The following is a 26,734-nucleotide window of genomic DNA, read 5'->3' as shown; positions in this document are numbered from 1 at the left end:
ATGACGTAACAGCAGTGACCCAGTGATAAATGGATAGTTCAGGTACCTGTACACGGTATCCAAAGGACAGCGCTCTCCAGTGTTGATGAAATTCGGGCCCTGCTGAAAATTTAGATAATACATTTTAAGTGTTAGGTGCGAAGTGGGGCCATCCCACGCAGAAGTGAACAGTTTAATCCCGCCACACGTCCTCACATGTATTGTTTTAGTTGTATACTGCTAAAGGCGCCTCACTACCGCAACCTAATGATAATTTTTTTTTATCTCTACCAAAGATGCTATGTTGTGTAAACATTATGACCTCTATCCGTGAAGCTACTCTAACTAGAACGTTATTGCAACCGTCAAGTAAAGTTCTATGGAAGTTTTAACTTAGGAATATGGGGATTTAGTATCTGGATCGTATTTTATGAGCATATTTGGGACGAAAAAGTAAAGCTATGAAGTACCTCAGTGCATATTTTATTTGTGGGGTGTACTTTGTCTTTACAATTGGAATAAAAATATCAGGACCTACCTTCAAAGTCGACAATTTAGAAGTACTACCTTGTCCCTATGAATGGAGCTCAAATAAATAAAAAAGCAACCACTTTTAGAGGCAAACATTTTGCAGCGACGTATTTGCAATGTCACGTGTTGAACTCGTTTGTGAACCAGGAAGCAATATTGATTAGTTTCAGCGTGGTAGCGAAGGCGTTGTTGTCAACAAACGTGCGCAGTGTCACATTAGTAAAAAGGCTGCTTGAAAACACCACTATATGCAAACACACTGGTAAGTACAATAATTATGTATTCTAGGTTTGGAAATTTTACGTTTATACTTCTAAAGATAAGTCATCTCATCTCACAGTTGGCGCACTGCGTTGCAAAGTTAAAATGTTGAAATGAATTAAATGTTTGTGAGTGTAGATACAATGGTTGTGCTTATCATAGTGACCTTGGCGATAATGTCTTTTCTTTATTAAACATTAAAGAATCAGAAACATTATTATCTTTTGGTTACGAGTCTTGTTTACTTATCAATAAGTACATGTCTATTTCCATCAAATGATGATAATGTGATATAAATGGCAAAATATACACTGGCAAAGTGTACAATAAGTATCTCCACAGTTTTAAGTTTGCGGTAGGTTCTGTTTGTAGTTGTATTATTGCAACTTTACAACGGAAATATTTAGCCAAATAACGACCTAAAACTGAACATAATAAGAGCTGAAAAATATTTAACACAAACAACCATTTTTTAAATACCCTTTGATCTAGTGTAAGTGACAAAATCGAAAGAAAAGTTTGCATTACAGTTAGGTCTCGTTGCTAATGTACAGGGATTATAGATAACACATATTTACCAACATGTCAGCATAGAAAGCGCGGTGGGTGGCTTATCGTAATATTTCATGCTGTTTTTTATCTTAAGCCCCTGTAATACCGGGCTTGATATCGCTCAGAGAATAAATTTTGAGCACTCTCACTACTGCAGGCTCACCGCCCTTTGCAAAAAAAAAAAAAAAAAAAAAAAAAAACATTATTTTCGCACCATGCAACCACGGCGCATTTTGTGAAATACGTTGTAATTGCAAAATACACTTTTACATTCTTTCTTTGCCAGATGTGGCAGTACAGCATTTTATTATTCCACATCTCTTGAATTTTGAAGAAAGTAAACATGGCAGACAAAAGAGGTATGCATCCAGGGATTTAAGTTTAATTTACTCAATTTGAATAATTAAGATTTTATTTCATAGATCTGTTTTAAATTCAAGCTATAAAATATGTAAAGGGAGAGTAATGTTTGCTCAGTGTTGAATATTATCTTTGAAAATAAATATATTGGTTTCTCACCTTTACTTATTTATTTGGATGTGACCATTATATTCAGGTGATCTGAGAATACCAATTTGCATAAAATCTATTTCATCTTTGTAAAACATTTAAATTCATTACAAATAGAACACTGAAGTTGTCGAGTCCATGATGAAATCAACCTAAAACTACTTTTAGGTATGAAGTTGTTCGTTACTCCCCAAAACCAAAGCGCCGTGTATGTGAATGCAATATATGAAACGTCGTCGGATGCTGATCATGCTTTAGTGGAGGAATCAAATGTGTATGAGAGTTTAAGGATTCCTCGTCCAAATGCCAATGATCCCAAACTAAGGTTTGCACAGCTACCAAAGACAAATGTGAATAGACGGCTACAAATAGCATTGGTGTTAACGGGAATCATATGCGCTGCCTTGGTTGCTATTGTTGTATGGTCGCTAGCGTTCACTCCAAAAGAAAATAGTGACCAACGCAACAATAATTTGGTTTCAACAAACAATGAGTCAAATGGTAAGTAAGTGAAGGAAGACGCTTGGTTTTATATTGAATCTCTAGATAAATATGGTGAAAATATTAAAAATCTGCCAAACCATTAAAGTGAGGATACAACTTTAAAAATGATTAATAATCAGATATCAGTCTGAAATGTGGGCACTACGAAACCTAATGGAGTGTGGCCACATACATGCCTACTGTATGTCTTTATTACAGTGACAAACCAGTCGTAAGCAAACTATGTAAAAATGCTATAATAACGGCTGGAATAAGTACAAAGAAGTGCAATTGGAAAATAGACAGGATATGTTCAGTATACATTTTTTGTCTTTTGCAGACGTAAATGAATGCATGAACAACCCATGTGCCAGGGGCGCCACCTGTAGCAATAATCATGGCGGTTTTGACTGTCATTGCCTTCCTGGTTTCACTGGCAAATTATGTCAGCTTGGTATGATAATAAATTTAGCTAAAAATTAAAAAGACTATATATTGGTCAATGTAAAGACCTTTTAAATATGAAATTTAATTTTTTAATTTTCGAAATCTCTAACTTTCATTTCTTAAACAAACAGTCAGTGCCAAGTATTCAGTGTTATTTATATAATTTTTTACGATAAAATAAGTTTGGCCCTTTTACAAGTGACCATTTTATCACGCTTTATTAATATTTACTTTTTTAGAAATAAGTGAATGCTCTAGTCGTCCTTGTCAGAATGGTGGGACGTGTGTTGACATGGTGAATTCTTATCAATGTTTGTGTTCTGCCGGGTACTACGGGACAAACTGTCAAGGTTCGCATTTAAAGTTCTCTCTGTGCCTTTATATCAAATATCATATTGAACAAACCTGTGTTTGTGCCATTATAAGCATGCAGTTAAGAACAGGCATTGCTCATGTGGAGAGAGCACTTTGAAATTAAGAAAAGTCGAAATAAACAAAAGAAAAAGTTTATAACCGGCCAACATTTACTGAGAATTCTTTCCTTTATAACCTAGAAATTGACTTTTTTTTACAGATTCTTCAATAATTATAATTATAAAACATGGTTTAAGAAAAAAAACTTTATGTTGGCCTGTTAATTACCTCGAATTGATGTTTTACAGACATTGTTGTCCCAAATCCGCAAAATTACAAGTGTTTCCTAGTTCTATAACGAGGATCTTTTATATTACAGTAAATGATCTCTGTCGCAGCCGGCCCTGTCAAAATGGCGCAACGTGTATGAGTCATGCTATAACCTATTCTTGCAGCTGTCCCCATGGATACACCGGGAGTAATTGTGAAACAAGTAAGAGTTACACAATTAGCTTTATCACAAGCACTAGAATTGCTAGAGTTTTATGTATATTCTAAAAGTAATGATCACATTTTTAACTTTTCAGTAGAAACAAGCAAAATCATTTGAAAAAATATTCTAAACAAATGACGCCTTTAAATCTATTTGACGAAGAGGTAAGAAAATACAGTGAAAATGATAAAACAGTGGAATGCATTTTTAATAATTTTTATTCCGATGATAAAAAATCAACGAAGGTACTACTTTACTTTCACATCGCAAATGGCAGTTAAATTCCATACATTCAAAGCATAACATACACAAAACATTAATATTTATGATCTCTTTCATATAGGCCATAACATTTTTGTTACACAATCTAATCATGTTTATACATGTCCAAAGCTACCAATCATTGCCTAAGTCAACCATGCAAAAACGGCGCCGAATGTGTGGACCTGGTGGGTTCGTTTCGGTGTTCTTGTACTTTGGGTTTCCAAGGTGCAAGATGCGAAGCCGGTAAGTGCACGTACACGTCATGTTGCTCATGACATCACAAAGCTAGACCGTAGCGCTTATTTGGAGGAAAACTTTGTAACATGGATCCCATGGGTGTCCGTTATTGTAATTTGCACTCTAACCCAGATCCACGCCGTCTACTCTTGTCTACTTTCTTTTAAAAGTACTAGTAATAATAGGCCCTCTCAGTAAGCACTAAACTTCCACCTGCACAATAAAATTTTTGAATTTTGAAAAAAGTGCTATATGTTATATGAAGTGCAAAAATGATTATCTTTTCGGTTTTTAAAAAGTCCCCGCTTGGTTGCCACGGCAACAAATGTACCAGTCAAAGTTCCTGAGCCCCTGGGACTTGAAAAGTCATGGAAAACTATCAATTTTCAAATTAAAGAAAAGTTATATTGATGGAAAGGACATGTAACATTGACTGATATATGAAAAGTCTGCTGATTACTGGTCATAAATATGTGTAGCAACCTCATATATATATATATATATATATATATATATATATATATATATATATATATATATATATATATATATTTATATATCCCCCAGGGGCCGTTGCTATTGTAACAGCAATTAAGCCATGAGTTTGAAACTTGGATTTACCAATAATAGGGTGATTTTTGAAGTCAATTTTCTCCCAAGGCCCATACTCAGGGATTAATGGAGTATCCTGAGCTTGATAAACTAGGCTTGAATATTCACACACACACACACACACACACACACACACACACACACAAAAATGAAAAAAATAAAATTTTGTTTCAAGTAATAGATGCAGGAATCACAGCTGATAACAAATTGACTTTCTTTGCGTTTTATTTTTTAAACAGAACATTTCCAACTTTATTTTTTGGGCGTTTTTTGGGTAGAGTTATTGTTTTCTTTAGACATTTTATATTCGATAAATTAACATAAGCAGGCACTGATATATACCAAAAAAAAAAAAAAACCGTTGATGTACAGTATATTATGCTTGCCATTGCAACGACGGAAAACTCCATAACTCCGAGACCTACGAGACTTCATAAACCAACCAAAATACCTATTTTTTAGTTAATTTTAAACAATGCTGCAGAAAAGTTGCACTCCATGGACTAAAATATAAAAAGTGTGTAGTTTTCCGAGCAAAAACCCACGTAGCCACCTTGCATGTATTATCAGGGGCCGTTGCTATGGTAACTGTAAGTAAGCCATGGATATGAAAAGGACCACACTCATGTGTTCATGGCGTATTCTTGAGAAACTGGACTTGAAAGAATAAAATTTTGTAGCAATTAATAAATGTAGGAATGAAAATGTTAATTTTCTTGATTTTTAAAGCAAAAATTATCCTAATTTTATTTTTCACACATGAGTGCAGAGTTTTTCCATAGTAATTTAAATTGTTTTTAATACATTAACATAGGCAGAGATGGGTGTATACCAAAAGGCATTATACTTTGGTTACCATATCAACTAATGCTAATTCCATGGCTCCTGCACCTGTGGGAATTTATAAATCGACATATTAAGTCAAAGAACAATGATATTTCACATGGGGAACGTTTCTTTTAGACTTGTATATGAAAAGCTTCTTCAGAGCTGAATATAGGAATGGGGTCGCCCCCCTCAGGAAATGTGTGGTTGCCCAACTTAATTGGGGTTGACAGGGTCGAGAGGTGGTTCTGAGGGGCGGAGGTCTTTCCCCCCACTATTTCCACTTAAAATCCTGGGACTGCCCCTGTTTATTGTTTCAAATAAGTGTAACTTCCTGCTGTGGCAACAATAAATAAGTAAGGAATTTGAAAATGGAAAGAACCAACACAAGTAAGGCCAACACAAGTATTTACTGAGAATTATTTCCTTAATAACCTAGATTTGTGCAACCAAATAAAAAATAAAAAATAAAAACTAATAAATTCAGTATATGAAGAAATAACACACAATGAGAAAAGAGAATTTTGTTTGCTTTTATTTCGATCAATTATTTTTCAAACATAATTTTTTGAGATATTTTGGCAGTCATTTTTCAGTGATTTTGATTGTTTTAACATAACATTAACATAAACAGGCATGTTTTTCCAAATGCATTTGACATTTATTACCTTGATATACATCATGACCAACACTCGAATGTAATGAATTATTTTTGCAAATGAAGCATGCTTTTCAGATCCTTAAGATCGTTAAGAAAGAAAAGATAATTTTTCACTTATAAATAGCTTCTGTTTCACTGAATACTATATGCTGTGAAAATAACAGAAACATTTGCTTTTCTCCTTTATTGTAGAAAAAAATTTGCTCGATGTTTATTCTGTAATCCAAGGTCTCTGACCCAAATACGATTTCAGTTTTAACCAGTTGAAGTTGTAACAAATATTTATGTACACAAAAAAATGCATGTTACATTATAGCAAGATATATTTACATATGCATAACAGCTAGTTCTCTTACGGTGACAATAAATGATCATAAACGCTTTCAATCTTTATATCAATAAAAGATAAAAGCCATTTTCTATATTATGAACATTTTGCGTCAAGCAAAATAGGTAAAATTTATTGTCTTTGTTTATATTCATGTGAAATCTTTTTTTCTCTATCATGACACGGTTACTTGAACAACGGAATTTGGTATAATAGTAAAGTCTGTTTCTACATATAAAATCAATGGTTATGACAAATATCTCTGTGGTGTTTAAAATCAAATTTTAAAATAAAAAAAAAGAAAACGGGCAGAAAAGAAACACAAATGAAGAAAACACACACACACACATATTGACAGAAGCAAAAAAAAAAAAAAAAAAAAAAAAAAAAAAAAAAAAAAAACTCTTCCCTACCAACTTGAATATGTTGATATGACATATTTCATCAACAGCAGGGACTTAAGATCTTTCAACTTTTTATGGCGCGTCAGATCAAATTCTGCAAATCTCGTACTGTCATCCCGACCCCCCCGCCATCTCCAAAGGTATGAAAGGTAAAGCCGTTTTAAAAATTTGAACATTTAAGTATGGCTTTAAGAAACAAGCATGAATTTGAAACCCCTATAAAAATAAACATAACATAAAAACATGTGCAGTTAGATGACACAATATGTGCCCCACTATTGCCTGGCAAGTGTGAACATATCTTGAAACTGGGCCTCGAAATCTGCAGAATCCACACCCTTGTCATCTATTAATTTCCTTTGTCTTTTCCTTCTTTGTAAGCATGTCTGTAGAGGTGTGGGCCCCACACTTATTGTCCTTAAAAACGAGGGTTGATTGATAAGTAGTGAGCCTCGTGTGGAAGGGGTTAAGCAGGTATATCCCTTTTCAGCCCTTCTATTCCCTGGCTATTTAAAGGTGTGTAGCCGGAGTTTGGTGTCATTTGGTTAGTTTATGTCGACGAGGCAGCGGAAAGCTCAGGGAAGGTGTACTGTTCCTCCAGGACAATGCCCCTGCTCACAAGTCTGTCATTGCCATTGCTGCAATCAACGAGCGTGGCTTTGAACTGATAGAACATCCACTTTATTCCCCTGATCTTGCTCCCTCTGACTATTATCTATTTCCCAAATTGAAAAAGGCCATTTCAGGTACTCACTTTGTGTCAGATGATGACGTCATACGTGAAGTGAAGGGGTTCTATAAAAGTGGCATAGAGGCTCTCAAAATTTGCTGGCAAAAGTGTATAGATACTCAAGGAGACTATTGTTGTGTATAAGTAGGTCAGCTTATGACGTCACCATATCGCGAGAGCATGAGTATCTCGAGAGCGTTAGTTTAGACAGACGCTGGGAGTATGAACGGATAGGAGACTGAGTTTTGTTTTGGGACTTTTGAAGGAGAATATTTTTTTTGGAACCTATTTACCACTGAACCGACACTCATATTTTCTACTGGAACTTGCATCGTAATTACTGTGGGATTTCATCGGACACTTTCACTGAACTTTGAGCCGATTTGTCTCCATCCACTCTCCAGTCGACGGATTCACATCGGACTTTCACACAGGACACTTCATGCTTTCAGATATATGAGGCTCACTACTTATCAATCAACCCTCGTATATTCCAACCAGGCAGGTGCACCACGGTTCTACATTTATGTTGAAAAATAAAAGGTACTTATACAACAGCGCCAGAAACTTTTTATCAATAGGCAGTAGAGTAATAAACATGTTCAGTTAATTCAATTATTTCAGTTGGACAACATTCAAACATTGTAACTGTACATGGATAAAGGCCCAGTAATAAGAAACAGTTTTAATTTAAAAAAAAAGCAATTATCCAAGAACACCAAAATATTTCTAATAAGATTTTAAAATGAATAATAATTATGATACACTTACCAGACTTGCCCATCTTTACCATGCAAACAATTTCAGGTCATTGAATTAGATCAACTTTCCCTCCAAAGAGTGTTCATAACTTTTCCATTTCCAACGCCAAAAGAGCTGCACATGGACTGGCTTTTCTTACGACAAAATGGCTTTGAATGCATGTTAAATGTTTGTTAATCTATTGCTACAAAATGTATTTAATGTAGAAGAAGAAAACTTGTCTAATTGGAATCATAAGTGATTTACATCAAACTTGTGGACCTTGGGATAAAATCAGCTTCAAAGTTGACACATTTTGTATTTAAAAACTGTTAATTTTTTCTCAAAACAAGAAAAAATTACTGGAGCATTTTCAGTAAATCTAATGAATTATAAAGCCCAGTTAATGAAACCACAGTTATTTATCAATTTTATGCATTCTCTTCATGTATATGGGTGAAAAAGGTTTGATTTGGGCATTTTAAACTTTAAATGCGGTTGTCATGGAAATCAAATGTTTTCAGCAGTTTCCTTTAAGATGTGTACATGTTTTTTAAGGTTCCTTCACATGTATCAATTTCAAGAAAATCCGTGTTTCACCACTTTCCGGTATTTCTACAGGGAAAGCTTAATGCTTACTGAGAAGGTCTCCTAAATCGTTAATTTAATCAAAATCGTTTTGGAAAAGGTACATAATTTTGAATAACATCTGAATGATTTTTAAAAAGGGACTAATAATTAGGGCGAAAAAAAGCAAAATTAGAATGAAATGTAAAATAAAGCCTTAGGTACATATTCATTTGGTTTCATTGCAGATATAAACGAATGCTATAATAGCCCATGTGCCCTTGGCGCCACCTGTCAAAACAGCTATGGTGGATTTCACTGCACTTGTCCTGGTGGTTTTACAGGAACATACTGCCAGTTCGGTAGGATATCTTATGATAACAAATGACAAAACTATGATATTTTAAATCAGCCGGACTTAAGTTAATACTGGCGTATTTTTCATTGCAACAAGACCAATGAAAACTTTACATGGGTTTCTGCTTTAGAAAAGCCAATTGGAAAACTTCTTCTTAGAGCGAGTACAGCCATTGGTAACATTGCTTCGCTTGCAAAATTACTATTTTTTATTAAATAATTTCTTGCAGTATTTTCAGTAATTGATTTCATCCGTGTTTTCAGAGTTTAGGTAAAATGATATTTAATGCTGACGTAAAAAGAATACAAGTGAATTATAAATGGTCACATGTTAGGGTATGCAAAATTTGAAAACTATTTTCCATCTTATCATAAAAACATGACTCTCTCTGACACACACACACACACACACACACACACAAGCATGCATTCACGTTTGCGTGCACCTGCATAATTGGAACATTACTGAAATACTATTTAAACATGTTTTGCTAGAATATTCCAACGTTTGTGCCCCGTCGCCCGCACCGTCTTGTTGGAACAAATATCAAAGGCAAATACGGTGGAAGAGTTTAAGTGTATCATAATGGAAGTTGGGGAACTGTTTGAGGTGAAGACTGGGATAACAGGGATGCCAAAGTTTCCGTGCATTAATTTTTTGTTACTATAATATCTTTTTAATTTTAGGAATCGATGAATGCTCCAGTCGTCCTTGTCAAAATGGTGGAACGTGTGTTGACATGGTGAATTCTTATCGATGTTTCTGTTCTGCCGGGTACTACGGGACAAACTGCCAAGGTAAGTGTTTAAAATTCTCCTTGAACCTTTTTTGACTTCAAATAGGTTGTCCTATACCCAATATTCTATATGAATATATATTATTACGTATGAAACCTCTTACTGCGTATACATTTGAGCATAGTATATGTATTTAGGCAGTGGCCTCACTAAGTTTGGTGAACTCAGGGGTGAAGGACGAATCGTAAATATCTTTATCGGTCACCCCGTTAATGGCATTGGGGCATTTCCAATGACACTAGATTGATCAACATTGTCAGTGCGTTGTCATTTTTGTTACAGTTAGAGACCATTGTCGCAACCAGCCCTGCCGAAATGGCTCCACGTGTAGGAGCCAAACCTCCACGTATTTTTGCAGCTGCCGCTCTGGGTATACCGGCAGGAATTGTGAATCAGGTTCGGGCAGCGTGTAGGAATAACTTCATTGATTCCATCCGTTTTGTCAGAGTGTTGATAAAATGATTTACCTATAATGCTGACGTAAAAAAATAAAGTTGATTATAAATTGTCACATGTTAGGCTATGCGAATTTTGAAAACTATATTTCAATCATATCATGAAAAAATATCACTCTTTCTGACACACACGCTTGCGTGTGCATTCACGTTTGCGTGCCCGTCCATAAGTGGATCATTGCTGAAATACTCTTTCAACATGTTTTGTTTGAATATTCCAGCTTTTGTGTCCCGTCACCTGTACAGTCATGTTGGAATAAATATCAATGGCAAATAAGATGAAAGAGTTGAAGCGTATCATAATGGTAGTTGGGGAACTGTTTCCGATGACGACTGGGATAAGAAAGTTTCCGTGCACTATTTTCTGTTAATACAATATCATTTTATAATTTTAGGAATCGATGAATGCTCCAGTCGTCCTTGTCAAAATGGTGGAACGTGTGTTGACATGGTGAATTCTTATCGATGTTTCTGTTCTGCCGGGTACTACGGGACAAACTGCCAAGGTAAGTGTTTGAAATTCTCCTTGAACCTTTTTTAACTTCAAATAGGTTGTCCTATACCCAATATTCTATATGAATATATATTATTACGTATGAAACCTCTTACTGCGTATACATTTGAGCATAGTATATGTATTTAGGCAGTGGCCTCACTAAGTTTGGTGAACTCAGGGGTGAAGGACGAATCGTAAATATCTTTATCGGTCACCCCGTTAATGGCATTGGGGCATTTCCAATGACACTAGATTGATCAACATTGTCAGTGCGTTGTCATTTTTGTTACAGTTAGAGACCATTGTCGCAACCAGCCCTGCCGAAATGGCTCCACGTGTAGGAGCCAAACCTCCACGTATTTTTGCAGCTGCCGCTCTGGGTATACCGGCAGGAATTGTGAATCAGGTTCGGGCAGCGTGTAGGAATAACTTCATTGATTCCATCCGTTTTGTCAGAGTGTTGGTAAAATGATTTACCTATAATGCTGACGTAAAAAAATAAAGTTGATTATAAATTGTCACATGTTAGGCTATGCGAATTTTGAAAACTATATTTCAATCATATCATGAAAAAATATCACTCTTTCTGACACACACGCGTGCGTGTGCATTCACGTTTGCGTGCCCGTCCATAAGTGGATCATTGCTGAAATACTCTTTCAACATGTTTTGTTTGAATATTCCAGCTTTTGTGTCCCGTCACCTGTACAGTCATGTTGGAATAAATATCAATGGCAAATAAGATGAAAGAGTTGAAGCGTATCATAATGGTAGTTGGGGAACTGTTTCCGATGACGACTGGGATAAGACAGTTTCCGTGCACTATTTTCTGTTAATACAATATCATTTTATAATTTTAGGAATCGATGAATGCTCCAGTCGTCCTTGTCAAAATGGTGGAACGTGTGTTGACATGGTGAATTCTTATCGATGTTTCTGTTCTGCCGGGTACTACGGGACAAACTGCCAAGGTAAGTGTTTAAAATTCTCCTTGAACCTTTTTTGACTTTAAATAGGTTGTCCTATATCCAATATTCTATGTGAATATATATTATTACGTATGAAACCTCTTAGTGCGTATACATTTGAGCATAGTATATGTATTTAGGCAGTGGCCTCACTAGGTTTGGTGAACTCAGGGGTGAAGGACGAATCGTAAATATCTTTATCGGTCACCCCGTTAATGGCATTGGGGCATTTCCAATGACACTACATTGATCAACATTGTCAGTGCGTTGTCATTTTTGATACAGTTAGAGACCATTGTCGCAACCAGCCCTGCCGAAATGGCGCCACGTGTAGAAGTCAAACATCTACGTATTCTTGCAGCTGCCGTTCTGGGTATACCGGCAGGAATTGTGAATCAGGTTCGGGCAGTGTCTTGGAATACATTTATTGATTTCATCCGTTTCGTCAGAATGTGGGTAAAATGATACATAATGCTGACGTTAAAAGAATTTTAGGGGATTATGAATGACAGTTAAATGATAATCTGTGCAAAATTTTAAAACTACATTTCATTCATATCATGAAAAATAACTCTCTTTCACACACACACACACACCTACATACACACACACACATGATGCCCATGCACTCACGTTTGCGTGCACGTGCATTAGTGGATCATTACTGAAATACTCACTCTTTAAATAGGTTTTCATTGAACATTTCAGATTTGCTGTACCGTTCCCTGTATCGTCTTTTTGGAAAAATTGCTAATGGAAAGTACAGTGGTAGAGTTGAAGTGTACCATAATGGAGTCTGGGGAACAGTTTGCGATGACGGATGGGATAACACTGATGCCAGAGTTTTCTGCAGGTCCTTAGGTCTTCCCTATTCCAGAGCACTCGGCATACAAAGAGCATATTTTGGACAAGGTAATGGAACCATATGGTTGGACAATGTCCACTGCACAGGATCAGAATCCAACATTGCATCATGTTCTCACAATGGTTGGGAGAGTCACGACTGTAGTCACAGTGAAGACGCTGGAGATATTTGTTATTGAAGATACATATTAGAACAATCTGTTGAAAATGTGTCAACTCTTTCAGCTGACTGGACCAAATAAAGAGAGAGAAAGACAAAAGTTTGGCACCATATTGTTATCAGATGAATAACAATGATTTTTCAATTTGTGTCTTATTGATACTCGGTTATGTAAAATTAATAACTTTTGTCAGGTTTAAAGATCAGTACATTTAATGCTATGTCAGAATCAATATGCAGTAGGATTTTATGTATCACGTATCGGGACAAAATATCCCGTAACTGGGATACAGTAAAGACAAAAAATATTTTTAATATCAAAATAATGAACCACCAATCATCAACGGAAGCACGAGTTTCATTTATCCAATAGGCTGATAGCGTAACTTGTCAGACAGCTACATGTAGGTATCAGCCAAAGGAGCCAGACCTAGATGTGGGAAAGATGGGGTCTCAATCTTCCTTTACAATTAAGTGACAGGTTCTCTGCCCTATCCAAAACGGATACTTATCTATAATATGAAAGCACGAGAAAATACCTAGTCGCCCCGTGACCAGGCCATCGTCTTTAAACTCTTTCCTTTTTAGGCGTTTCACTCGGGCTCCGCCAATCCATTTGTAGTAACTCTGTTATTACTTAGAATGAGAGTTAGTAATAAGTATTAGAATTCAGACAAGTTTATTAGTTTTAAAGACAGTTAAGTCGCACCGTTTAAACATTTTTTTAAAAATAATTTATGTTCCACATCGCATTATTATTTAAGAAGTTTTAAGTTAAGGTTACCATAATAAGACATACTTTTATTATAGCACAGAATTATGCCTTAAAAAGTACACGTAACTGTCAATTGCATTGGATAATAAGGAATGGGGTCTCATTAATAATATATGATATCAAATTATTTCATTTTACTTGACTTAATTCCATTTCTCTTTGAAAAGTGCCTTATGATACACATTTAGGAATGACTTGAATGTGAATAACAAATCCTTTTAATTAAATGTATTTCAGTTACTACGATTTTGTGTATTTTCGGAAAAAAACTCAATGTACCTACATTAATAAATACATATATAGTATAAACTACTATAGCGAGCATATATCGATTTTATCAAATGTGTTTAAAATTCTTTGATGTTGTTTTATTATAATAGACTGAAAAGTGGCTTTCAAAGTATTTTCTAGGGTTCTTAGACTCAGTAACCAATCAAGGTGACAATTTTCGAGCGTTAATTAGTATGTGTGACGTGACACAAGTGAGTCAATAAAAGTGCGAAAGGTGAATAGTTTAGACGCATTTCATGTTAATCTGATGTTCACCCACAAAAACAGTTGACCATCGCCCTTTATTCTGCATTGTTTTTAAACTTATTTCAATTCCTTAGAATTTCCCTGATAAGCCAGAAGGAAAAACGGCTACTGGAGCTTTAGTGCGTGTTAGTGCTCCAAGTCACATAACCCTGTGGTCACTCTTAGTTATGTGAACAGTACTCAGTCACGTGGTTTTGGGTGTGTGTAGCAAGTAGCAAGCATACCGGTCGGTCAACTGTGTTTGGAACCGTAGATAGCATGTAAATGTTTCAGAGACAGCTTTTGGTGTGCCACAAGGCAGTGTTCTAGGACCTCTTGTTTTTTGCATGTATACCTTACCAATTGGGACCATACTAAGGCATCATAACATTTGCTATCATATTTATGCTGATGACACACAGATTTTTACTTGTTGCAATCTAGAAAATCCAAATGAATCTATTGATATATTGTCTGAATGTATTGATGATCTTCGCGGGTGGCTGATTAGTAATAAGTTGAAAATTAACGATGGAAAGTCTGAACGTTTGGTAATAAGTCAGCCACATAATCGTATGATAGCACAACAAATTCAGCTCATAATTGGATCAAGCATTATTAAGCCAAAACCTCAAGCAAAAAATCTTGGTGTATTTTTAGATGGATCACTGTATGAAAAACATATTGCCAGTGTATGCAGGTCAGCGGTTTTTAACATTAGGAACATAAGTGCAATTCGCAATCAGTTTTCTGACTCTGCTGCAGCCACAGTTATAAATAGTTTAGTTACATCTCGATTAGATTACTGCAACTCCATTTTATACGGTTGTCCAAAGAAAGAAATTGCTAGACTGCAGCGCATTCAAAATATTTCGGCCAGATTATTAACTCGGACATCCACAAGTATATATATCTCCCCAGTTTTAAAAAGTTTACACTGGCTACCTCTACAAGCCAGAAGTTTATTCAAATTTTTGGTTTTTACTCACGATGCTTTTTATGGATTGACACCAATCTACATCAATGAATTAGTCAGTCACTATGTTCCAATGCGAAATCTGCGGTCTGTAGACCAATTGCTACTCAACCCAGTAAAAATGCGATTAAAGACCTACGGTGAAATATCTTTTAAAGCTGCAGGTCCAAAGGCTCAGAGGGTGGTGAAGATGCTGGTGTTCTTTGTTATTGATTATACGTAATAAAATGAACTGTTTAAAATATGCCATCTACTTTAGCTGATAAACCTTATACGGACGAATAACAAAAACATCGTTTCATATTGCATTCAGATGAATAACTGTTGATTTAAATATTTTGTTGAAATTTGCTCACGCAAAGAGACTAATTTTACTTCAGGTTTACAGTCCATTGCTTTCCCCTAACGTAAATCATGTTATGTCATTGTTGATTTTTTAAAAATCTCATTTCTCCCTTACAGTTCAGTGACGGGTTCTCTCATCTTTCCCAGATGGCTTCTTTAACTCCCCTTCTAAGCCATCCAAGCTCTAGCAGGTGCCTAATATTCTGGTCAGTGACCAGCTCATTGGTTTTCAGCTCCTTCCTTCTTTAAGGTGTCTCATTCGGGCTCCTCCAAATCCACTTTAGATATCATGTTATTGTCTGGAATGAAAAATGAAAGGTTAAGCTCGTTGACTGTTTATTAGTTTTAAAGACAGTTTAAAAATTAACATGTTAAATGCTATACATATCCTATAATAATTAAAAAAAATGGAATTCAAATTATCTGGTATAGTTACTGAAACTATAACATATTGCATCTTTAGATTTGAAAATTGTATATTGTATATAACTTTGATGTGAAATGATGGGGTATTATTAATAAAATATAATATGTATTATTATTATTATGTTATTATTATTATTGTCCACATCCATATCTCTCATCTCTCTTAAAATTCACTCATAAAACAAAATTGTTACTGTTGCTGTAATCTTAACAAATTTACGATTAATGTTTTTCGCGGTGTGGGAAACATATACCTTGATGATGAAGGCGGACATGCTGAAAATTTAGATAATAAATAGGTGCACAGAAGTGAACGATTGAGCCCCATCACGCGTCGCTATATGCATGGATCTAGTTGTACACCAAGGCCCCTCAACTATCGCAATAAGGGATTTTTAGCTCCACCAGAAAGGCTTCGTCGTGAAAAATGTGACCGCCATCCGTGAAGCTGCTGGTGTACTATTTTTTCTTGGAAAAAAAATTCAGGACCTGACTTCTACATTTACATAGCTCCGATTTTCGAGTATATCGTTTCTAGAAATATAAGCAGCTGCTCTTAGTTGCAAACTTTTTGCAACGTCGTATATTTTTCTCGTCACATCCTGTGCTCGTTTGTGAACCAGGAAGTAATGCTGCTTAGTTTCAGCGTGGGAGTGAACGCGTTGTTGTCAACAAACGTGCTCAGTGTCACATTAGAAAAAAGCTGTTTGAAAACACCACTTTGCAAACGCACTGGTAAGTACAATAGTTATGTTTTCCAGATTTTGAATATTTATTTATATACTCCCATAGATAAGTAATATCATTTCACAACTGTGCAGCTATGGTGCTCCACATTTTACAGTTAAAATGTTGACGATAATTTTAAAAAGTAATGTTCGTGAGTGTGGATAAAATGATTATTCTTATCACAGTGATTTCAGCGCTATAGCCATTTCTTTGTTAAACCTTTAAAAAAACAATCTTTATCCTGAAATTTAACATTGATTGGTTCACAAGTGACGTTTTACTTATTAAAGTTGAGAATCTTTATATCAAATTATTATGATGCGATATCAAGGGGAAAGTGCAGTTTGTGAATGTATCTACATGTATATGGTTTAATGTAGACTCTTAAAGTAAGTGATATGCTTATGGAGAAAAGAAATGATAGTATCATGGCAGACTCTTCTCACCCAGCATCACCACGTCTTACCTTTTTACCTAGCAACATCAGACTCTGAAATTTCAACGGAATTAAAAGGAACGCCTTTTAAACAGTTTTAACCGGTTCAGTGACGCATTTGAACTTTAATACCTAATTCTTTATTTGTTTAATTGTGAACATTTATCAAACCTTGCTCCAAAGGAAAATGATTCTGATTTTTATAATTGGTTGAAGTTAATTCTTATTTTAGCAGTTCGATAATAACAACTTCCCAACGAAGGTATTTAGTCTAGAATGACCTAGAACTCATGATAAATAATTGAGATAAGAGTTGAAATAACGTGTTGTACAAACAACAAATTTTTGCAGCATACAATTTTTGACCTCGTGAAAATGACAAAACCGATAAGAAAGTTTGCTTTCTAGTCTGGTCTCTTCGCTAATGTGCATGGGTATTAGACAACAGGTTCACATACGGGTTAGCAATATAAAGTAAAGTCGAGCGCTTATGGTTATTTTATGCCGTTTTTAAATTCAAAGGTCATAATTTTGAGACAGTTTTAAGAAATAACAGGTAATTTATTCTTTTACACATCATCTAGCTTTCCACTAAAACAACAGGTATCATACTCACATCAAATTCAGCACCGGGTCATCTGGGCCAGCGCTATCGCTCTCGTCTGGTGTTTAGTATCGGTGATTGATTTGAAGCATCTTACTCCCGGGCAACGAAGAAAGGTAATGCTATTCCACTCACTTTCCGGACGCGCTAAAATCTGGAATTGTTTGACATTTACAAAACAAAAAAAGACCCTTACATCATGCTGAATTACAGACCTGCATAACTTCTAAACCATTCCCCCAATTTATAATTTCAGTACCAGGTGTAAATTTATATGAACATAAAACTATCAACACAAATAGGGAAAAGGGCAACATAACATTGCGTTTCTTGGTTCATACCTCACTGAGAGGTCACAGCAAATTTCGGTAAATGACATACTTTCTGATCTTTCACAACTTGTTTTAGGGGCCCTACAAAGTAGATGCCTTGGGCCACCTTTGTTTTGCATTTATACCCTGCCACGTGATGCCATCTTACGTCATAAAATACTAACGCAGGGAAACGTAAACATGTGATAAAATGCTTTTCAAACCGCTTTAGTGATTTTGAAAAAGATAATGTGAATTACGTCGTAGATGCAAAATGCTCATTTTGATTTTTTTTCCGTTTCAAAAATGCTGCGATTTTGCCAGATGTGACTCTACGGCATTTTTTTATTATTTCAGCACAGCTCCTCAACTTCGAAGAAATTTTACATGGCAGACAGAAAAGGTATGCATCCAGGAACTTAAGCTTCATATAATGAATTTGAGTAAATTGGAGTTGATTTTATAAAATTGTTTGTCATTTAAGCTATAAAAATAATGTTGAGGGAGTATATATGAAAAAAGTTGTCCTGTGAGATATATGTATTTTATTTACTCTTCGAAGATAAATATATTAGCTTCCCACTTTAGTCAATTTAATTAATTTTGAATCTGACGTCCAAATCGTCGCAGAGTGCCAATAAGCATGGGTTATTTTTGTTCGTTGTAAAGTGCATGCGTAGCTTACATGTGAAATAATGAAAACAGTCTGTGTTACGTCAGAGCTAGAAGAATTCCATCAGCTGTGTTATGTTTTAGGGAAAGTATTATATTTTCTTCTCTCAACGGCAAATGTTGAAGCCATCCTCACTAACCTATACCTGCCTTTTATGGCAGTAAGGGGGTTGGAGGCGTAGCCTATTTTCCTGATGAAGATGCTCTTGATAGACATTGAAAATTAGCAGGTGGACTATTTTAATATTAGAGGCCATTCAGAATGAGAAGAGTCGATTGCTACCTAGGCCACAACCTAAATATGGCGGACCTACATGAAAGTAAGACCGCTTAATCCTGTAATGGTCTCCCCGCCTCTCACACGCCTCCCACGCGTCGTCCCTGTAGGCGCATGGTTATCAAATATCGGCTCAATTCAACCGGTCGAGGGACGACGCGTGGGGAACCGTGTGAGAGGCGGAGAGACCATTACATGATTAAGCGGTCTTCCTTTCATGTAGCTCCGCCATATTTAGGTCGTGGCCTAGCTAGCATTCGGCTCTTCTCGTTATGAATGGCCTCTTAGCTGATGATGGATGAAAAAATACTTCTTGAAACATACGTTACTAATTCAGTAATTTTAATTAATTTTTTTTATTTAAATTTAAAAATCATAATTAAATTATTTCTAGGAATCAGGTTATTCACCACCCCTCAAAGTCAAATGGCCGCTTATGTTAACGCAACATATGAGACGTCGTCGGATGTGAATTTAGTTCCAGAAGAGACACCAAGTGTTTACGAGAGTTTAAGGATTCCTCATCCAACCGACAATGCCGATGATCCCAATATCAGGATTACACAGCCACCAAAGACAAAAGTCAATAGACGGTTACAAATAGCACTGGTGTTAGTGGGAATCATATGCGCAGGACTATTTGCTGTTGTTGTATGGTCGCTTGTGCATACCCTAGAAGAAAAAAGTGAGCAACTCACGCATAATTTTAAAATTTTGATTTCTGTTAACAATAGGTCAAATAGAAAATAAAAGACGGAAGACAAATACATTGAAAATGTTTTATGAATTTGATAAACATATAGAGGATTCTGTCAATCATGTGAAACTCCAAACTTTATTTGATTACTATCTACCATATATTATTCCAAAGCTTTGGCGTGGCCGAGTAAGGGAGCTTGACCGCAGATATTTATCATATTGACCAATCGTTGGTTTGGGAAGTTTTATTAAAACGGTACCACGTGCGAGAACTATTTGCCTTGTTTTGGTGCATATCTTCCAGTTATCAAGGCATAATGTACATTTGGTGAGAAAACGGTGGGTACAACACCCGTCATTTTGTAATTGTACAGGTATAAAGAAGATCGTTAAAATATAGCTATGCACTGGATTAAAATAAAGAACTTTGTACCATGAAAATTGACAGAATATTTGATAATTTACAAATATATACCCGTTCATTTCCAGATATGAATGGATGCTTGAACAACCCATGTGCCGGAGGCGCCACCTGTCGAAAGACCCATGATGGTTTTGACTGCATTTGTCCTCCTGGTCTTTCCGGCAAATTATGTCAACTTGGTATTATACTTTAATTAAGACAAATATCATACTGATAAATGAAAACGAAAAAGAGCAAGTACTTATGAAATGTAGACATTGTTATCTCTAATACTGAATTCCAAAATTAACAGAGTCTTCTGTGCTGTTTGTTAGCTATTTCCTTTCTGCTTCTTTTTCTACGTATACTTAAAGGTACTCTTCACGTGATTTCCTGCTATCTCCTACTAAAGAATTATTGCTCTACACGTCCCTCCACTAGTATTAGATGTAGTATTCCTTTTTAAAACCATTACGTTAATTGTGATTGACTTGCGGTCAGTTGAACGACGTCTGTCTTTACGAGCATGTGCTTTGAATAGCAACCCTTTGCCGTGTGTAAATCAAACGATGAGAGCAACATTAGAAGACAGTCTAGGAGGCTAGAAAGATAATAACGACATTAGGTACTTTATCCTTGAGGGTTTTATCGTCTTTAAGGTCTGGATTGGGAAATATAAGAAGCTTTGCAGGATATAAATGACTGTGGAAGATTCTCCAGCCCGTGGAGAAAACCTTAATCATTTTGATTTATTTTTACTGAAACATGTATTATGCAATTGCAGAAGTCAGTGAATGTTCCAGTCGTCCTTGTCAGAATGGCGGAACATGTGTTGACATGATGAATTCTTATCAATGTTTGTGTTCTGCCGGGTACTACGGGGCAGACTGCCAGGGTAGGTTTTAACCCCATAGAGCCCGTCACCGCATATATGTGCGGTTCAATTATCGCTTACCCCAAAAGCCCAGAACCGCATATGTGCGTATCTTGGAAAGATCGTCTTCTGTACTATTTTGTATCGTGAGTCATAAAATGAAATATAGTTTAACATCCGGGTATGTTTCTTGTCTCTCATTGCCACCATTTTTAAAGGCGATAAAAATATATATGAGCGAGAAAACGGCAATTTTCAAGACTTAGTTGGAGAAAGTAAAATCAAAATGGCGGCTCCTCGCTACGGTAGGGACCTGCGAAGGGATACTGTTATTGAAATGATTGAAAACCCGGACTTTGATGAGAAGTTTTCGTGTGACAGTGACATAGACAGTGCCGATGATATTCATTTATTTATGATATAAAGGACGATAGAAATATATATGAGCGAGAAATCGACGATTTTCTAGACTTAGCTGGAGAAAGTAAAATCAAAATGGCGACTTCTCACTACGGAAGGGGCCTGCGAATGGATACTGTTATTGAAATTATTGAAAACTACGACACTGATCAGGAGTTTTCGAGTGACAGTGATATAGACAGTGGGGATGATGTTCCTTTATTCATGATATAAGTTTTAAAGATGTTTTTGTCATAGATGGTGTTAAAATTTGACTTCTATTCAGCTCTGGCCACGAAGTTCAGGTGAGCTGAAAAGCTGGCTCAAGTAGGTATACCTGATAGCAAAACGAGCATAACTTGGAAATTAATAGAGATAACTTGCTGAAATTTCCTGGATTGAAAGTTACTATAATTGACATCATCTCTGTGAATTTTCAGGCAAATGTATGGAGAAATAAAAAATTGATGTGCATAAGATAAATCAACTTTGTTTTATTTCACCCATTACCAAATCAAAATGTAGTTTTTAACTGGTCATAACTCTTGATACTGCACGTTGAATTTAAATTAAATTCTATTTTCATTTAGCTTGAAATATTGGCTTTTTAAAAATGTATACTTTGTATGGGTAATAAAGGCAAGCAAATAAATCATGGCCAATTTACTGAAGTGACCAGGCTTTTCAAGGTTAGCTCACAGAATTAATTGGGCACAGCAGAACTTTATGGGTCAGCATTAACTGGATCCTATTTCAAACATCACATTGAACAAACCAGTGTGTGTGTGTGTGTGTGTTTGGCCACGTTCCTGGATTTATTGTTTGCGAGCAGGTGTTTCCATTGTCTTTGTGAAAAAGAACGAGGTGATTCAAGTTATTTCAAGTTAAATTTATGTTACAGCAAGAGATCCCTGTCGCAGCCAGCCTTGCCGAAATGGTGCAGCCTGCAGGAATCAATCTGAGACGTATTTGTGCAGCTGTCCGTCTGGATATACGGGTCGAAATTGTGAAACAAGTAAGAACTACAGCTATGGCTGTCGTTAAATCCAGTTAACTGATCAAGCTATTGAAAAATTTCTTATATTCTTGCGATGATCTAACACAAAAACGACTATTTAGTATAGAAAAGGTTCAAGTAAAATCATAATTGAAGGATATTGTTACCCTTTATTATTATCCAGATACCGAGAATGAGTTCTTTCCTGCATCTTATTATTCAATAATGCATCTATCTTCGTGCTGATTTTAAATAATGAAAAAATCCTCAAAATATCAAATATCGATGTTTATATATTTGTTGCAATAGTATACATGTAAGTATACAGGTACTCAGCTCAAAGCAACTTAAAGCTTTAATCGTCAATTTAACACCTTTATTTTTATTTTGAGGTGGGATAGCAAACCGTATGGGGCATGACTTCATCTCCGAACAAGATTATATCACAAAAATTTGCATAGTTGACCAGGCGTTTATAGGCTAAAATGCCGTGTCATCATTTTGATTTAGATATTTCTGTTATGAGCCCCTTTTTACATATTTCCATTCAACAAAGGCACAACTTTGCTTTATCAACGATAAAATCTGAACTAATACTTTTAAGAAAAATCGCTGGCAGGGATTTGGAGAACTAAATGGTGCCATTAAATCGGCGTTAAAACGGTGATTGTGGGTGATCAGGTAAAAGAGGAATTTGAGAAATCGATTTTTTTGCAGTTTTTACACCAATATCGCAATAATGAGCTCAGCCGTAAGATGACATGTGTAAATGTTAATTAATTTAGTCAGTGAAAAATGAAGATTTATTTATTGCCCAAAATAATGTATATAAGGCAGAAAAAAAAGATATTTTGGCAAATGGTGATAACATCTAATGGTAATGAAAGTTATAAATTGGGAAATATTTGAAAAATGGATAAATTGTTACATGTACTGTTCATTATCTCAAACGGTGTTATAGAATGTTTCAGCAAAAAATAAAGAAATCGACAAATTACTGTCTAGAAATAATACGTAATTTTTCACGCATTCCATAACTCACATATTTATCCCGTGTATTATGAGTGTAACTGCATTGTAAGCAAGATATTTCTGTTACGAGATCTAATCATGTTTAACTATATATTTCCAAAGTGACCAACCATTGTCTTAGCCTACCCTGCAAAAATGGTGCCTCGTGTGTAAACCTGGCAGCTTCGTTTCTGTGTTCTTGTACTTCCGGTTTCCATGGGCCAAGGTGCGAAGACGGTAAGTCTGTACTCTCTAACAGGTTGACAGATTGATTTTTCATAAGATATTCACATATATGTCTTTAGATAAAAAGACGGTCCTTTTGTTCTTTGTCAGAAATGTGGAAAATGTGCCTTAATATCTGCCATCCTGCTAGAGGGTAGTAAGTCTTCATGTACACAACTTATTGCTTGTTGCATCACAATTTACACTATACCCATGCAGTAGGCCTAGTACTCATTTGGAGAAAAATATGTGATAGTCGATGTCACAGTTAACACAAATTTCCATAAACGTTATTTGAACTCTGGTCCCGAATTATACCATATGTTATTGTTGGCTTTCTTTCAAAAATATTAAAAACTCATATCTTGTCAATGCATTCAACAGAAAAGGTGCCTAATTCCAAGTAACACATGAATGATGTAAAATAAAGGTGATAAAAGTTTAACTGATGTAAACTTCAAAGTAAAGTCTTTGGTGCAAATTTATTTTGTTTCTTTCCAGATATAAATGAATGCTTAAGTACCCCATGTACCCTTGGCGCAACCTGTAGAAACAGTTATGGCGGATTTCACTGCAGTTGCCCACGTGGTTTTACTGGAACATACTGCCACCTTGGTATGATATTATAGTTAAAAATCATGCAGAATTTAATAAAAACACGCAGAATTATACCCCCTGTAAGTTAGAACTTACAATATATCAGGTCAATTTGTATTATATTAACGACCGTTTTTAAAGGAGAATAGCAAATATTTTATAATAGCAATTTGATATAAGTCACCTGCATTATTTGGATGGAATGTTGTTTCTGTAAGTATTGAATAATTCCTGAAATTAACCAAATATATGTTACTACTTTATAAGTCAATGTACAATGACTCTGCTCATTTTACCATATATTGCCATTCATATTTCTTATTGTAGAAATCAGTGAATGTTCCAGTCGTCCTTGTCAGAATGGTGGGACATGTGTTGACATGGTGAATTCTTATCGATGTTTGTGTCCTACTGGGTACCAAGGGTCAAATTGCCAGGGTGAGATTAAATAATTAATATAGGATGACAAACAATATGTTAAAATTGATTCTTATTGTGATCTAGAGAGTATGTTCTGGTACGTTCTCACATAAACGGATTATATACCGTTTTGATTAAAATTACAGGGTAAATCTGGAGCGTTATTTAGGGAGGCATAGTCATAATCGATTTCATCTCACTGATAACATTGATATCATATTTAACACGATACGATTTTTTGCTATTTGTATTACAGAAGGATATCAATGTCGCAGCCGTCCCTGCCAAAATGGCGCCACCTGCAGGAGTTATGCTAACACCTATTATTGCAGCTGTCCTTCTGGATACATCGGCAGGGATTGTGAATCAGGTTGATGCCGCGTCATGAAATTGTTTGTTGATATTATCTGTTTTACTAAACTGTAGGTAAAACGGGAATAAGTGTTGTTGTAAATAACATAAAATGTGAGTGAATTCTAAATGTAAACATGCTGTAAAATTTTAAAACTATATTTCAGTTATTCCATGACAGAATATGGCTCTCTCAAATACAAACACGCGAATGGTCATAATTGAAATACTTGCTCTTTGACAAGGTTTTGATTGAACATTCCAGCTTTGCTGCACCGTCACCCGTACCGTCTTGTTGGAATAAATATCAATGGAAAGTATGGTGGCAGAGTTGAAGTGTATCATAATAGAGTCTGGGGAACAGTGTGCGATGACAGCTGGGATAACACTGATGCCCAAGTTTTCTGCAAGTCGTTAAATCTTCCCTATTCCAACGCAGTTGCCGTACGAGAAGCGTATTTCGGACAAGGTAGTGGAACCATATGGTTGGATGATGTCGGCTGCACAGGCTCCGAATCCAACATTGGATCGTGTAGTCACAGCGGTTGGGGAATTGAAAACTGTAATCACGGTGAAGACGCTGGCGTTCTATGTTATTGATTACACGAACTGTTTTTAATTGCATGACCGCCTAAGCTAACTGAACTATGTACAGTAAAGCATATGTCACCGTCCTGCATCAAATGAGTTGATGTTATATTTTGTTTCAATTTTGTCATGCCAAGAGAATACCTTTATCACAGACTACCATTGCTTTACCTTTACATAAATTATATTCTGTAGGATGTTAACATGATGTACAAAATTTAATACTTAATTTCCATCATACCACGATAATGTTTTTTACAGAGATACGATTGAACGTATCTTATCTAAAATAGTTAATCTTTGAACAAATTTTGATTGAGCATAGTTTTTTGTAACGTCACCCGTTATTGCCTGGAATGACAAATAGTATACAATCAAAGTTTGTTAACTGATTGTTAGTTTTCGAGACATTTTATGTTTTTATGGTCATTGTTTTCAACATTGTGTTATTATGCAAGTCATTTTTTTAGTTAAGGTTAGAGTAAGAATGCATCCTTTAAATATAGCATAGGGGTATATCTAAAACGCTGCACATAACTGTCAATTGCATTGACATATTTGTAATGGAAACATTGGAGGGGATGTGACCTTCTCTCACAGCTTGTGGTCATGCATCACCAGTATTTAGCTCTTACGCCAACTTTTTGCTTTATTGTATGGGGGACGCATGTGTGATAATATCTCCCATTTTGTAACTTCGTATTATATTACATTTCTCTATTTTAATAAATGACAATTTTCAGTCATATGCAGTAATTTCTTATTTGATTTTTCAAGAGCAAAATCCGAGCTTTGATGTGCGTGTGAACATTTGGCTATATAAAACAGCAGTTACGGTAAATAAGTGTGTTTATGGAGGCAATGGCAGGGCTAAAGGGTTATATAGTTTAAGTTTAGGATGTCTGTGGCTTATTAAGAAAACACAGAGAGTAACAGCTAGATGGCCGGAACAGCATCCAGGCACTCACGTCTGGTTTTAGTCATTGTGGAATATGACATTTAGATACTGGTGCAAGCCAGTCGTGT

General features: G+C 35.7%; 2 protein-coding genes across 4 annotated transcripts; both read left to right on the top strand.

Moving 5' to 3' along the window:
- The first annotated feature begins 274 nt into the window (after nucleotides 1–274).
- On the top strand, nucleotides 275–16,166 carry LOC106164560 (uncharacterized). Its single transcript, XM_086998338.1, has 15 exons — nucleotides 275–772; nucleotides 1,610–1,682; nucleotides 2,002–2,334; nucleotides 2,657–2,770; nucleotides 3,003–3,113; nucleotides 3,497–3,610; nucleotides 4,004–4,117; nucleotides 9,228–9,341; nucleotides 10,024–10,134; nucleotides 10,417–10,530; nucleotides 10,985–11,095; nucleotides 11,378–11,491; nucleotides 11,946–12,056; nucleotides 12,339–12,452; nucleotides 12,762–16,166. Exons 2-15 carry the CDS (start codon nucleotides 1,667–1,669, stop codon nucleotides 13,094–13,096), a joined length of 1,926 nt encoding a protein of 641 aa, XP_086854464.1. The 5' UTR covers nucleotides 275–772; nucleotides 1,610–1,666; the 3' UTR covers nucleotides 13,097–16,166.
- A 559-nt stretch (nucleotides 16,167–16,725) lies between these two features.
- On the top strand, nucleotides 16,726–26,454 carry LOC106164563 (uncharacterized). Of its 3 annotated transcripts, XM_013542519.2 has the most exons (11): nucleotides 16,726–16,850; nucleotides 17,865–18,000; nucleotides 18,553–18,598; nucleotides 19,539–19,829; nucleotides 20,333–20,446; nucleotides 22,421–22,534; nucleotides 23,651–23,764; nucleotides 24,254–24,367; nucleotides 24,677–24,787; nucleotides 25,026–25,139; nucleotides 25,386–26,454. In XM_013542519.2, exons 3-11 carry the CDS (start codon nucleotides 18,583–18,585, stop codon nucleotides 25,718–25,720), a joined length of 1,323 nt encoding a protein of 440 aa, XP_013397973.1. In that variant the 5' UTR covers nucleotides 16,726–16,850; nucleotides 17,865–18,000; nucleotides 18,553–18,582; the 3' UTR covers nucleotides 25,721–26,454. The 3 variants fall into 3 exon arrangements, with proteins under 3 accessions (XP_013397973.1, XP_013397974.1, XP_013397971.1); XM_013542520.3 differs by lacking the exon at nucleotides 17,865–18,000 and having other exon boundaries at nucleotides 25,026–25,161; nucleotides 25,386–25,508; XM_013542517.1 differs by lacking the exon at nucleotides 17,865–18,000 and having other exon boundaries at nucleotides 16,727–16,850.
- Nucleotides 26,455–26,734: the final 280 nt, after the last annotated feature.

Source organism: Lingula anatina, unplaced genomic scaffold (genome assembly GCF_051362555.1).
Source record: "Lingula anatina isolate TDL-2025a unplaced genomic scaffold, LinAna3.0 unanchor82, whole genome shotgun sequence".
Taxonomy (NCBI): Eukaryota; Metazoa; Brachiopoda; class Lingulata; order Lingulida; family Lingulidae; genus Lingula; species Lingula anatina.
This window is presented reverse-complemented; position numbering and strand designations above follow the sequence as displayed.

Coding starts and splice junctions, on each gene's coding strand:
- LOC106164560 (XM_086998338.1), top strand. Junction 4,118..9,227: donor AGGTGCAAGATGCGAAGCCG/GTAAGTGCACGT, acceptor GTTTCATTGCAG/ATATAAACGAATGCTATAAT. Junction 10,135..10,416: donor CTACGGGACAAACTGCCAAG/GTAAGTGTTTAA, acceptor TTTTTGTTACAG/TTAGAGACCATTGTCGCAAC.
- LOC106164563 (XM_013542519.2), top strand. Junction 19,830..20,332: donor GCATACCCTAGAAGAAAAAA/GTGAGCAACTCA, acceptor GTTCATTTCCAG/ATATGAATGGATGCTTGAAC. Junction 24,788..25,025: donor CCAAGGGTCAAATTGCCAGG/GTGAGATTAAAT, acceptor TTTGTATTACAG/AAGGATATCAATGTCGCAGC.